Genomic DNA, 14,506 nt, shown 5'->3' with positions numbered 1-14,506 from the left:
AACATATAGCAACGGAATTCATCTGGCGTAAATTAAGTACGATCACAAATCGAATGAACATACCAGAGTTGCAGAAGAACGCATGGAGAATTAATAAGTTCCGGCACAGTCAAGAACCACCTACTTGGGAAATATTAAGTCGCGTGATAAGATGTCGATGTCCGGTTTCGGAAACAGATGTCCTATGCTGCGCACCGGATCCGAAAACTGGTGCCTATTTTATGTCATTAAATTTGTGACACAAGATCCATAAGGACGCTGTAAGTAAGTTACCTTTCAAAGCCCTTGTGATTTCTTCCGACCGGATGCGAAAGCAAAACAGCCAATAAGATGTAAAATACGATTAAGAAGATTTAATACCACAAGGTGAGATGACTAGTATCCGAATCACGTGATGTATCTCTGTAAATTTGGTTTCAAACTTGAAAATCGCCGAAGTTTGCACTCTCATTGTCCTTTCGGGCCATTTCCCTCAAGGGCACTGCAGTTGATCTATTGTAAATAACGAAAGTCGAATTTTCACTACCGGGCCTTTGGTCATATCATTGATCGGACGGCTGAGATAGTAGATCGAAATCTCCAAATGTATTACGTGACAGTGACGTGAAAAAACCAACTTAGCAATAGTCATGCACCATTGGGATAGGTCGCTACCAAGTAAGGCAACTTCTCCGTAACTTCCGGCTTCAAATATGGTAAGTCGCACGCAGGTGAAAGATTGTTCAATGTTCATTGACCAATTGAATGACCAATCAAGTTCCACTGAAATATCGATGTCTCATAAAGGAATTATTTATGAGAGTGTCGAATTCGATTGGCGCGTTGTACCGTATAGGAATTTCAACATATCGGTAGTTTCCACTCGCGATGTAACATCAAGAACGCGCTAGATCGTATTATAGGCCGATTCTTGTTGACTTGTGTGACTGTGGAAGGGCATTAATTAAAAGCGGTAGGGAGAAATGAAATCGACCGCGGAACGTGACACTGTACAGAGTCGTGACATCACAAGTGAGGTACGTGCGCATCATTGCACTACAGCGACTACTAAAACTCTCCATAATCCCATATTCATGCGATGTTAATCGACCAAGCTAGATTCCTGAACTTAACTGACTGATCAAACAGCTATTCCTACGTCACTGACAAGCGGGTGTTCTTCGCAAATCAGACGCGACATTAATCATGTATGCTACTAATCAAATTCCTCTCCGGCTTACTGCGCTACCTGGCAATTACGGAGTGAACTTTAATCGAAATTCGGACGTAAAATTCTGGATATGACGAAATACAAGTCACATGTGATGTACATGAACGGTTGATGACGGAAAGATCCATTCATGCAGCGACAATATATCACAACAATGACATAAATAATGTGATCCTCCCATACAGCTAGCCGATGTCATGGTGTTGTTGGGGGCAAATAATTATAATCTAGATAGTCTGGTGATAATGTTCTCAACTTAGGCTGCTCTGCTATATCATGTGACAATAATGTGAAATCACCGATCGGATAGTTTTTGTTCTTCATTGTCTGGGGGTTAGGCCATGAAAAACTCATATGTCTATATAAACTCATGATGTAGTTTGCGGTTGTTACTTTGATTCGATAGAGCGAGGAAATAGACTCTGCCATAAACGTAGAGGCTTTTGACATATTATGATGCACAGTCCGATCTGGTCAGATCGAATTACTTCTACTTTTCGGAGTGCTCATGTATAGGGTCTACTTATACAAATTGATTATGTATTTAGATTTACTTGCAATTCTACTCGAACCGTATTTTCAGGCCAAACTACCTAATTTTTACAGTTTGGATTTTATTCAAGTAGAAACTACAATTCGGAGATGTTTGCATCCCTCCTGTGAGTGTAATTCTCATTACAACTGGGCGAAATAGTTCTTGTATCTGAATGAATTTTCGATAATTGCAGCTATACTTTTCTGTCATTAGTCATTTTGCGTTAGTCGCAAAGATGCACCCACCAATTTCGAAAGACGTATTCTCTGATTAACAAATGTAAGTATACGACCACTCGATAACAACCACTTATCTAAGTTTACTTTTTAACACTCCTAAGTATCAACGCTGTCTACTTTCACTGCCTCCGACTAGAGTACACAAATGGAACTAATTGATGGTAACATGAGATGGATAATTTGGTATGCAGCAGTCACATTGTAGATACGTAATCAGATATCCAATTTTAATAATAATAGTATCATTGAATGGTCCGAGTAAATAGGATTAAATAGGCCAACTTCGCGGCATTAATACATGCGAGTAATATGAAATATGAAATTTTAGGCGAAAGTTAGACATTATCCTTCAATCAATGGCATTTGCGAGATCTCGGTGTTATCCATGACTTCATTCACTATTGTAGTAGAAAAGACAGTGGTCTTATGCCCAGAGAGAGCTAGATTTCCTACTACGTAAATCCCAGATGCATCATTTCAGCAGTTGTCACAGTTTTGGCAAAGTGGCCTTAGCTAAACATGATAAGGTTAACTTTCTTTATTTTCAATAACCTTCACGACAGTTTGAGTACAACATGACCGGACTAGCAAGGCAACGATGACTCAAGACATCGCTGTTTTCGTGTCCTACGCTACATTTACGCAATGACTGACCTCTCGGACGTTTGACAGCCTGGAACCTGTTTGGGAGTATGTTCTGACACGAAACCATTCGAAAGTTCACGGACTGATGACGAAGATATCGTAACCAAATGGTAAATATTATACGTGCATAAGTAAATTCCGTACGAGTCTTTCGAATTCGAGTGTATCATATATGTGTATTGTCAACCATTCTCTGAAGTCGGCCCACGTCATGTAACGTCAAGCATGTCGCCCAACAGATAATTTAATTAGGACGAGACGAGAATAGTCGAATCCGAATCGAGTATTAATTGCAAAGAATCGATTCGAGTAGTGAGAAACGACATTACGAGTATCGAAATTGACCTCTCCCTGTTCACTAAAAGTTATTTTATCAACGAGAATTATCGTTTCGATACTTCTTGCCACCAAGCGCGCCTTGAAACCACTATCGCTGGCACCGCAGCATCCAAAACCTGTAACACAAGCTTACGCATATTCGTAGAGACGGCCTTTTTGGAAAATAGTGACCGACCCACGGCATTGCTAAAAATCACTATAAGATTGGTATATGGTAAAGAAACGCCAAGTTATCTGTGATATGATATTACTAGCAAAATCTTCTTGAAGGTTGTACGAAAGGTAAATATTTCAAAATTCCGAAGTCGTATCTCCTGTTATGGAATGAGTTTTAATTCGACTTGACTCGAAGCCGAATACTCGGCACAGAGTCGAAGCGCTCGCGTACTCGATTTTGTGTAGCCCTAGTAATTTCAAGGAATAAGACAATGCAAGGTATGGACCACGTCGTATATTCAAATGCAGTATTTTTATAGCGCTGGCTTTACTGTAAAGAGATCCACAACATTTTAGGCAAATAATATAACTGCTTTTAGTTCAAGCGACTACGGTATTGAATCAAGAATTCAACGCAAAGGTAATGCCTGAAAAAAAGATAGCCATTTTCCCATATACGCCTACGCCTACGAAATTGCCACGGTTGTCAGTCACTTACGAGGTCGACTCCAGAATTCCTACCCACGTGTTGAAGGTTTATCTAGGCTCCTCCTCGCTATCTCATCCGTGTAGGCGGTGTCTTATAAAAGCCTAGAAGTAGGGCGTGCTACAAGTCGGCAGCTACGGAATTAAAACGAACAGAATTTGTCTGGTGTAAATGACAACAGTAGTCAACAAACACCACGAGTACCACAAACAAACAAACAAACTCACTGACGATGTAGTCAGGACATTTCGCAGAAGGTAGATTCAGGCGGACGGCAACTCTGAAACGCAATGAGAAAGCATAGATCGCTATAAGCTGAAAGTGCACTTTTACTGATATGTTCAGTAGCTATTAGTCTCTAAAGATGTAATACTGTCCATTGACCAATTCAATTCAATTCACGGAGAAATCACTCTCGAGAATGATTGGATTTCGATTGTTGCATTTCACGTTGAACTACCGGATTTTGTATATCGGAAGTCCGAGAATGAGCTGTACTTTATGCTGTTGTTTATTGGAGCTCGCGAATTGTTGGCAGCAAGTTAGTTGAAAGCGTAATGGAGAAATAACCTTTTGTGAGTGGCGACGTGACAAGTGTAGCAAGTGTTCATGATCAGTTGATCACGTATTCATGCAATGATGATCCTCCTAATCCTAATTTTCACCATTTGTGACCTGCCACATTGTTTCACCTATCACATTTGACTCGCATTATTCTTTGCACGGATGGCTTTGTTCTCAATATCGAGGGGTTCGGGCCAAATTTTTATAATGCATACGTAAAGTGTATGCGCACGTCCGCCGTGAAATACCTTGGAGGTATATCAGTCCATCTTGTACATCGTGCAAGTTCAAGGAATCTGATGTTGATTCATAACAGGCGCCTTGCATCACGAGGTTCATTATTTTACTTTTGTGGCTATATACTGATATGCATAATCATAATTTATATTGCAGATGTTGTTTACGGCACTGTCATGAAATCAATAGATATAAACCACGGAAACAATTAAAATAACATGGAGGAAGAAGTTTCTTCACTCGGAAACTGCTATATATATAAGATCGGGTGAGATATATTCACTATTCAGATCTACATAATGGAACGATTTTCACAAATAAATCTACTTACTATAGGTAGGACTTTTTCACAGACGAGAACTATTTCGAGAGATTTCTAACTGAGACTGCTTTTATACAGGCATGGTTTTTCTCCACTGTCTCAAACCGGTGCAGTCGTGCGCCGAGGCCGTACATCTGTACAATCCGGCGGAGCGTCGCTATTGCAGCAGTCTCTTCCACAAATGTCGAAATACATTTGAGAAGTGTGATAGGATATTAGATGTCAGGAAAGCAATCTCTGAGGAAGCGTTGAAGCTGGTAAGACGGTAATTATTTGCCGCTGATTACAGAAAATGAATTGCTCATTTCTGTTCAGATTCCTCAATCCAGAAGCCAGAAGAATTACGCGTCGACATTTTCGGTAAGATTTCTATTCATATTAAGACTATGAATTAAATTATTAAATAAGTAAAAACTGAAGATCTAGAGCGCCATAATTGACATTGGTATTCAACTCATTATGTTGCGAGTAATTGCCTTCTTAATCCTTTTACTTCCTGGCATAAACTCGTATAAATCACTGTATTTCGTTCTCTATGTAAAATATGTATACTCTATTCATTTTGACTAACTGTTGTTGTTGGTAGCAAGCACCATATCTATGCTGGCTTCAAACTAATGTACAGCCCGAATGCTACTGGATGAGTTCCGAACCGACTCTGAAAACCTAATGTGAATATATTCTGTCGGTATGAGATTACCTGCTGCAAATTATCAATTTATATTGCCATATCTCTAATCTTCCCCTATTTTCATCTACAGAGCTCCATGACAAGAAAACAACACGAGACGATACTCGAACTACTGGAATATTACACCACATTATTGGAATATACCAATGATCATATGATACACGGCAATGATTTTGATGATTTACTGCACAAGCTGCACAAAACAAAACGCGCGTTCAAACTACTTGGCGACGAGGTACGTTTACAAGCGTGTGTTTGCTGAGAGCATTAAGTCAACTTCCGTATCACAATCACAGGGTATCAGGCGGTCCCGCAAAACTGCTACAAGCCACGCTGATCGGTGGCGTCAAGCACTTTCACATAAGAACGAATATCACAGACAGGTAATGTTTGTTTATGAACTGAATACTATAACACTGTATAGAACTGAAATATCTACTAATCCATAGTATGGTCCAATGGTGATAGACGTTATGATGTACGCTCAATGCAAACTAATTGGTAGAGTATGTTACAATGTAGCACACCTAGGGAGGAAATAAACCAGTTATGCTAACAAATCAAATAAATGTACTCTGTATCCAACTCTTCCTCCATCACTATCAATGCAATATCGTTTCATCGTTTCCTCACCGTGTATGCAACCCGGTTTTGTAGTTGCATTGCTGAGTATAATTTGTTACGTGACAGTTATGTGTTCAAACAAACGACCACGAATTCACCCGTGGAACAAGGTCTCCGCATTGTAGTTTGGGAATCGGCACATTTTGATCGGTGTTTCTCTATTGCAATGTTTACTTGAGTATTGTCGAAGAAATAAAATTCTTATGCATATCTTTTCTTGATTCAGGTACATCACCACTGTCTACTATCGGACTTTTTGAGGCATACCAAGCTATACATTGAACGGCTGAAATGATCATAAGGATTTTCCGCACTCACTTCGCCAACAAACTACTATATGCTGCACTTCTTCCAAAGAAATTTATTTAACACCTATATTATTAGCTGGCTTTTATCTATAGATGCAACAAATTTTAAATTATTATTATTAATATTATTATTATTACTTTATTGTTCCACTGTGGTTTACTACATATATTGTCTATGCCCGCAGTTTATAAACTATTTTGTGCCCATTGATAACTTCTCAATACTCGCGGCGCAATAACGAATTAGAAATATTGCTTATTTCAAGATAGGCCTGCAGAAACAATGGAATTACAAAATTTTATTTTCACAAAATGCACAATACTGTAATCATTTAATGTAAACAACATGCACGTGCTTGTTTATTTTCACACTTGTCAAGCCTCGCAAAAATGTTCGATATTACAATACGCATCTCGCGATGTCAATTTATTGCGGTTTTCGATTTGATTGCTCTTACCCCAGGCAGCATGATATTTCGGAGATCTCCAGAGCCTACGGGCAGAAATCGGATCGATCCTTACCCCTAAACGTTTTCCACGTAAGATATGAAGAAATATCGGTCTTGTACCTGGTCGTATATTGGCTAACTATTAGTCGAGTTTGGTGTGTTTGTAATTCCAGTACGCAAGTGATGAGAAAGGTGAAAACTACAAGTTTGAAATGTCTTCGCGGCACCAACCGAAAAGTCTCCGGGCGCACCAAAGCGACCCAGATTTGAAGCGGCTGAAAAATGTAGCCCATAATATGTTGGTAGTCCGATTAGATAGTGCTCTTTATGGACCGTTGTATCAAATAAGGGACAATAACTTTAACGGCGGTACGAAATCAAGATCGAGAATAGGAGAATGCATTTAGGAGAATATTTCAGTTTGAATGACATCGTGTACAGAGTTAAGAGAGTATTCGCAAGCTGTCTCGAGCTATATCTCAGGATATTCCACCAAACAAAGTAGCCGCCTGCAATCTACACGCAGATTTGACAAACACTGCTCCTGTGCTAAAAAGAACAATCGCGTAGTATATAGCACCCACTTCGCACTCGAGTAATCTCTATTACGTAAGACTTTGATATGTCAAGGTGTCTGCGTGTGGTCCTAAATCCGAATACACGGTGGGATGGTTTTGATTGTTTACATCAGCTTGTACACTGCGTTCGCAACAGAAGTTCGATAGGCTTTACGCACCGGGAATCTCGAAAACTAAACAAAGTGTTGCAGAGACACTATCATCTTTTTGCGTCAACATCCGTGACATTATGATCTCTTGTGGTCGGCAGCAAACTTGCTCTCGCTAACTTTACGTAGTTGATGCGGTGCGTAGCTGATATGATTTAAGAAGTTCAAATCCAACTCTTGGCCCAAATTTGTCGTTCAAATCCAAGTGAGAAATCCAAATCCAAAACTGTCCGAATCATGTCCAAAACCAAGTCCGGTAATGGATGAATTTTTATAAACCGTGGCATGAAAATTGTCAATTATTAGAAATTCCATATCCTAGTACAAATTCAAATCCCCCTTCAAAAATCGTAGATCCAAACTCGATCCTAATCCGCTCAAATCGTTTTTCTTTGGCATCAAACTCCAATTCCATATCCACGCTCAACTCCGGTTGTGAGCCGTCGCGGTATGCCCCATGTTCGAATCGTTGTCTTCCCTCATCTTGCATAGAATACCTTCCGTTCTAGGAAGGAAGATGGTTATTATTGTCTGCGCTATCGATGGACTCAGATCAGTGGCTCCCAAATTGTGAGGCGCGAGGCTCTCTCAGGTTGTACGCCAGTAACATGTTGCTTGTGAATTTAAGAATCTAATAAGTCAAGATTTCCCATATATATTTTAGTTATATGCAAGACATTATTGAAAACTATGTAGTAATATTCGGGCTGACCAGCTCCATGCCCCAGTTTCTAAGACTCTGCGATGAAGTAGTGAATAACCTGTTGGCGAGGGTGTTGTATGCTCTATGATAGTTACAAGAACAATCATAAGAAACAAGTCTTGTTAAGTCCGAAAACATAATTTGGTTGATTTCCATTTTCTATAAACCTAGGAATTGCTGTGAGTCCATTATTGATGTTACACTTCACACCTATTCACCATTTCTTGTGCTTGACTTATCAGGGCTTGTCTACCAGTACCTACAGAGTCCACAAAGTGACTTCTAAACGATATTTTTATAACATCAACATATCTTAGGCGAACATGAAATGCTACTTCCCTGTCTTTACATAATCCTCTTGTTCCAAAACCAGTTGCTTTAAATAACCAGCCTTATACTTGATTTAGCTTTGGTGTGTCATTGTTGGCTATCTACTTTATAAAATTTGCATATTCTATGTAAGGATAATATTATGTGTCCTCGTATATAGCATGACAAGAGCCCTACACTTCAGAGTAGAAATGATTTCCAGATTCTTCCAGTTTAAGGTTATAAACGAAAATGTTTATGTCGACCTAAATTTAGTTGCACACCAAAAAACATAGAATCTCCCAAGTTGGATATAAATGAATGTGAGGAAAGCTACTGCCTCCATTAATAGACAAATTCACAGAGTGGGACGATTGGATTAACATAGAGGACTATCCAAGTGTTCCCGTCCCACTTTGTCACAATGTCCACGTCTCCGAGTGAATCGATTTACAATTGATAGACATTCTGCTTTTGGGATAACTGAGGGTGACCTGACCATGCACTGTAACCAACAACTAGGGATCGCTGATATATTCCATTTCGTGTTTCACATCCTTTTAATAACATCTGTGACATTATTTACTAGTACGGTGGTACTCGACCGGCAGGCCACAAGGGTATATTTGCAGTTGGGACACAGAGTTGTATGGAAAATTATGAAGATGGTGAAAAGCCTGGTTTTGCTTGTCTCGTTATGCAGCAAATATCTATACATGTTGCTAAATCAATTCTGTTTCCAGATTTCAACAGTTCCGTAGGTATAGACCCTAATAAACAGTGAAAATAAGTCAATGGAATAGGTGAATTCGATACACAGACAGAAGTCTGTCGCTGTGACGCAGTATTAAATAGTAAACAGGCTCGTGAATACCATATGACGAACCAATCTGACAGCATCGTGACGAAAGTATATTAAATTATAATTGTAAACCAATACAATAGTAACTACTTATTTACAGACCTATAATATTGAGCTCGTATGTTTATTCAGTCAGCTCGGACGTGAGCAAATCGGTATGGAGGCAAACCCGGGCGGAAGTAGCCTATTTGTTTGATGTAATTATTCATCGGGTCATATTCTTTCGACAAAACCAACCATAAATGCCCCTGTTAGGCATCAAATGAATCGATTGCACCCCTGCATTGAAAGATTTGGTCGCTGGTTAAGAGTTCACGAAAACACGTCATGAAGAAACCTGAACGTATAATCGCACATGCAACACCAAGTTACAAGAGGGATGCGTCACTTACAGAGTAAACTTACTCTATCCACCCCCACTCCCACACTCGGTTTACTTAACTAACACAAGGACTTGTTTGAAGCTGGTCCGGAATCGTTTCGCTATCACCTGTATGTTCGTCCGAAAAACCCGAGAACTGGTCGCATCGAAATGAAGATCTTCATTTTCAATTTATCCTTATCCCAGTTTTGTCCCACTGTGTCTCCCAAACTTGAACACATTGGAAATTTTCAGTTATTCCAAATTAGACTAGAATTAGTATAATAGCTACAGTTTTTCCCAAATTAGATTATGATCAGAATTACTGAATTCGCGAAAACTTACAGTTCAGTTCATAGTCCATTCTCATAGGCATAGAGAATAGCAAATGTATGTACACTACAGCAAGCTTAGTTCGTTTCGCACAATACAATTCTCCCGAAGCATTTTCAGGAAAACCAGAAATTAGATTATAGAGTTGAAATTAGAGCAAAGTAAAATTTCACAAATTAGATTGCCGGGATTTTGTTTTAGTTAGTCTAATTGCATGGACAACTAGAATTATCTAGTTGTTCAAGTCTGATTACTACAGCGCTTTGCGCGGATACCGTGCTTACGTAAGGCAGCGAGCTCTCGCAAATTGCACAAAGATCCTAGTGATATATAAGTTTACTTCCGTGACCGAATAGGGAGGGTGTTTCCATATTCGATGACAGCTGGAAAGGTTATCAATTCAAAGCCAGATGTTTCCCACGTCGTCAGCATGTCGTGTTCGGTGGAAATGATTTTCATTATCACAGATTCTACGCGGCGATTATCTCAGGCAATCGTAATCCAATGATATAAACAGCCAGCCCACATTAGCAGTAGCAGATGTATGATAAATCTAGTTTAACCGCATCGTAGACGCGTCCACGTCACGCATCCTGCAGCCGAGCATTCCCGGCGCGTCAGGTGGATAAAGCAGGAGTGCGCGAATCTAACCACCAGTATTTCGGATAACCACCCATTAATTAATCGATGTTACGAAATCTTACAAATACTAAACATTGTCATTTGATATACACAATCTGAAATGGTTTTTCTTTGGTAGGAGTCAGTCGTCCGTCTGGATTAACCAACCAAGTTTGGTTACATCGATCAGAATGAAAATAAACAACGTGCTATTCATTCCGTAAATGCTAGGTGCGGATATCGCAGGTACTGCCGAACCTCTAAACAAATTATCAAGCCTTTCTTAAACGTTCATGTACAGCGTACAATGTGGTAATGTGTGGTCGCGATTTCAACCTCGAACCGTACTTCATGTCACTTCGACAGTCGGTGGTACAGACATTCAATTGCAGGAGCACTGAGCTCCAAATGCGATGTGGTCTCAAAGTAAGGTTGAAGGCGTGAAAAACATATTGGCACCAGTCTTTAACTTAGGAATTCGAGCCGCGGATTTTCAGCTTTGGACAAAATTTCTACGAATAGGCAATATCTTTTTCACAGATTGAAATGTACTGGCTGTGGTTATGATGTCACCATGGCGCCGTTGCATTGCATAATAGCTGGAAATTACCGTTCGTGACTATATACAACAAACATCAGAGCGTGCTCAGTGCTCACGTATAGCATACCGATACGTTACAAGGGACGCGAAAACGTAATTATCGTGACCGACATCAGTTATTTGAAATACAACCATATCAGGAGAGGTTTGGAGATCTCATTTCGTTCACCCATAGAAGGTCAAGCTATGTCGTTCAACTTTCAACACCTTTCAATCGGTTAATACGTAAGTAAAATGTTCATAACGGACTGTTGATAGGTTGACATTATGGTCATGTTGATGGCGCCCCATCTAAGCGAGTGCAAAATGTTGTTGTTTATTATGGGTGACCGCAGGGTTCTACACTTTCGACACACGGCTTCCTGATGACTCGCCAATTTGCAGAAGCAATCGAGACAGCGTTCGCAAGTCACAGGATGACACGATTGACTTACTACGATAATAGTTGTATTTGTTTGCTTGCCTGGATGTAGATTCAATATTGAAGATCGCTTGTATAATCTGATGCTGTCGTTCCAACATCGCGTGATTATACAGCTATAGGGCGTAAACAACCCCATCTAAATACACTGGAATATCGAAAGTTCGAATAACTAACTAAGCTCATATCATATCGTAACAAAAATCAAGATGCATTCGTGAATCCAGTAGGCCTATATGAGGTTTCCGAATCCCGTAGCTTCGATTTTTGATACCACTGTTAAGATGAAGAACAACGAAAGACGAGTCCCTTATAGTCTTTTTCAATATATCAGTGGCTTGGGTGCAACCAAGTCGAGTTGCATTTATGGATTATCGTATTTCTTGATACATGCCTCGTAGCGGCGTCGACATAATTTATAATTACTTGTCGAGTTCACCACATTCTTTCCCAGGTGGTAAATATTTATAGGATTGACGTCACGTAAACCTTATTTTATACCCGACTGTTTATAATCGAGAATGAGATAGCGTGTGGGCGCACCAAGACAGCATATAAGTTATCTTTCGGTGACGTCAGATCATCACGCACATGCAGAGTTCGGTGACTGTCGGATCGCCGCACTATCTACTCACATGCCAGAAAAGTCCACATTTGCACCGTAACAATGTAAAACCAACAGGATATGTGACTCGGCTGTCGAACACCCAAACCATTGCCACTTTCATCGCAACAAAATGAGACTTACGATGGCATTCGGTTTTAAAATTGCTCAAAATTAATAGTAAGTTTTCATAACTCATATTTTGTGGAAAAATACATTCGTCTAATGAAGCTATAATATACACAGTGAGGATCTGTAGTTAGGACTTGAAAGGGTATATCCAAAGTATTTACATAATCACAATACTCAATGACTCATTTTCCGCACTATGAAGCCCATGATTACCAAGATACGGGACATGTCGCATCGTCTTCAACTACGTAGAGACAACTACTTAGTCAACATAGGCATTTCAATGTATAGATTCCTCGTTACGAAATGAATGTCAATTTCTTACGACCCCATACACCACTGAACTCGTGTTATCCTGTAATCGGCATTTATGATATTTGAAACCTGAATACATATTATCATCGTGCCGAAATCTTATTTCCTGCTATCTCATTTCTGTACTTCATTATTGATTGCGGTGCATTTCTTTGTACGCAATCTTTGATCGTGGTGGAAAAGACCAAAATGTGATAAGCATCTAATTTTTGCTTGACAAACAACAACAACAATAACAACAACAACAACTTACTCAAGGATTTTTCAAGCATTCATTTTTCAGCTTCCACATTTATACCTGTACTCGGGATCGCTTTCCATAACTTTGCCTATCCTACAATAAAATTCCACAGCTCAACACGTGCTCCTGTAGAGTATAAGCAATTGCTATGAATATCATATCATGTGAGATACATTAGTTATTTGGTTATTCCTAGAGATTCCCATCTGGATACATCCTCCTGCGATCTCCAACTCTGATCAATTGAATATGACAATTACAGGTTTATAGCGCCACCGACAATAACCTTTTATTCGACTGTCAATGTCAAGTTCATCACTTTAAAACATCACCGTACTGCAAGAGAAGCCGCGAATGTGTCGAACAAATTAGTCTTGTTCGAGGACCTATCTCGGCCGGGAACAGCCATAATGCAGCGAGGTCTAATCATAAAAGAAAAGTGTAATTTCGTAATTGCACTGATCAACTAAGCACGGAAGCAACGTAACAAGGCCGTATGCAATACGCGTCCACCATCAAATAGAATTTATTTTGAACACATGTACAAGGGATCTTTAATACACCATTATGCTGAAGGTTGCAGGTCCAGCGTCGGGATTACCCCCCGACATTCAACATGAGAATTAATATGCAACATATCTGAGCGAAATCCTCGGGCCGTTTAGGCGAAGCCTGTCTAGTAAATTCATATATTGTATGCGATCACTGTTGAGCTTGAACCGGGCCAGCAACACAGTCGAGCATTCGTACGTCGATCAAACTACTGAGTTTGGATAAAGTAGCTCAAACAAACGAGTAATCAAAATATTTGCGTTCTTATTTGTGTTTTTGCGACTTATGCACTAGCACTTTGCGACCACCAGAAGCCCGCCTGGTTTACTATTTCGTTTGAAATGTGTAACAGCTGATGGAATAGCAGTTCAAAGTTCAATTTCGGCATAATTAAAACCTAAAACATATTGACCAAAAAGTCTGACATCAATAAGATGCTGCATTGCATACAGTTTTAAGCAACGTCGCTGTTGCTTCAATTGAACCAATAGAGCACTGAATAAAGAAAATTACGATGTCATTCAGGTACCGTATATACATAGATTTTGGAATCGAAGAAAATGCGCGAGAACAATAAAATTAATCCTGTCCAATTTGGCCAAAAATTTCTCTTGTTCCAGCTTGAAAGAACTGTTACAAAATTAGCATGTACATTGTACGTAAATTGTGAATAATATTCGTACACCCACCAAATCCATACACTTTTAAACCTGAAAGTTGCCGATATCACATGAGATATATATTAAAAAATATGAGAACCTTTGATTATTATAAACTTAGCTGTGCGACTTTTGGAACAATTCTCCTGTACCTCTCCGTTTCTTCTTTTCACCACTGACAAATGACTATTCAAAATGTGTAGTCGCCCACTAGCGACATCAATTTCGTAAGCATCAATCTTGTAAGAGAGAGAGAGAG

General features: G+C 39.5%; 1 protein-coding gene and 1 long non-coding RNA gene across 2 annotated transcripts; one reads left to right on the top strand and one right to left on the bottom strand.

Moving 5' to 3' along the window:
- Positions 1-2,459: 2,459 nt before the first annotated feature.
- LOC145433151 (uncharacterized) lies at positions 2,460-4,886 on the bottom strand. The gene is made up of 2 exons (XR_013913048.1): positions 4,744-4,886; positions 2,460-3,891 (listed from the first exon to the last, which is right to left on the bottom strand). It is a non-coding gene; the product is annotated as an uncharacterized LOC145433151 (long non-coding RNA).
- LOC145433150 (uncharacterized) lies at positions 4,662-6,787 on the top strand. The gene is made up of 6 exons (XM_080310102.1): positions 4,662-4,748; positions 4,813-4,991; positions 5,050-5,094; positions 5,496-5,660; positions 5,722-5,808; positions 6,276-6,787. The coding sequence occupies exons 1-6, from the start codon at positions 4,712-4,714 to the stop codon at positions 6,342-6,344; spliced, it is 582 nt and encodes a 193-aa protein (XP_080166228.1). The 5' UTR covers positions 4,662-4,711; the 3' UTR covers positions 6,345-6,787.
- The last annotated feature ends 7,719 nt before the right edge of the window (positions 6,788-14,506 follow it).

This window comes from Botryllus schlosseri, chromosome 2 (assembly GCF_051294905.1).
Source record: "Botryllus schlosseri isolate E-star chromosome 2, Bs_hap1, whole genome shotgun sequence".
NCBI classification, from domain to species: domain Eukaryota; kingdom Metazoa; phylum Chordata; class Ascidiacea; order Stolidobranchia; family Styelidae; genus Botryllus; species Botryllus schlosseri.
This window is presented reverse-complemented; position numbering and strand designations above follow the sequence as displayed.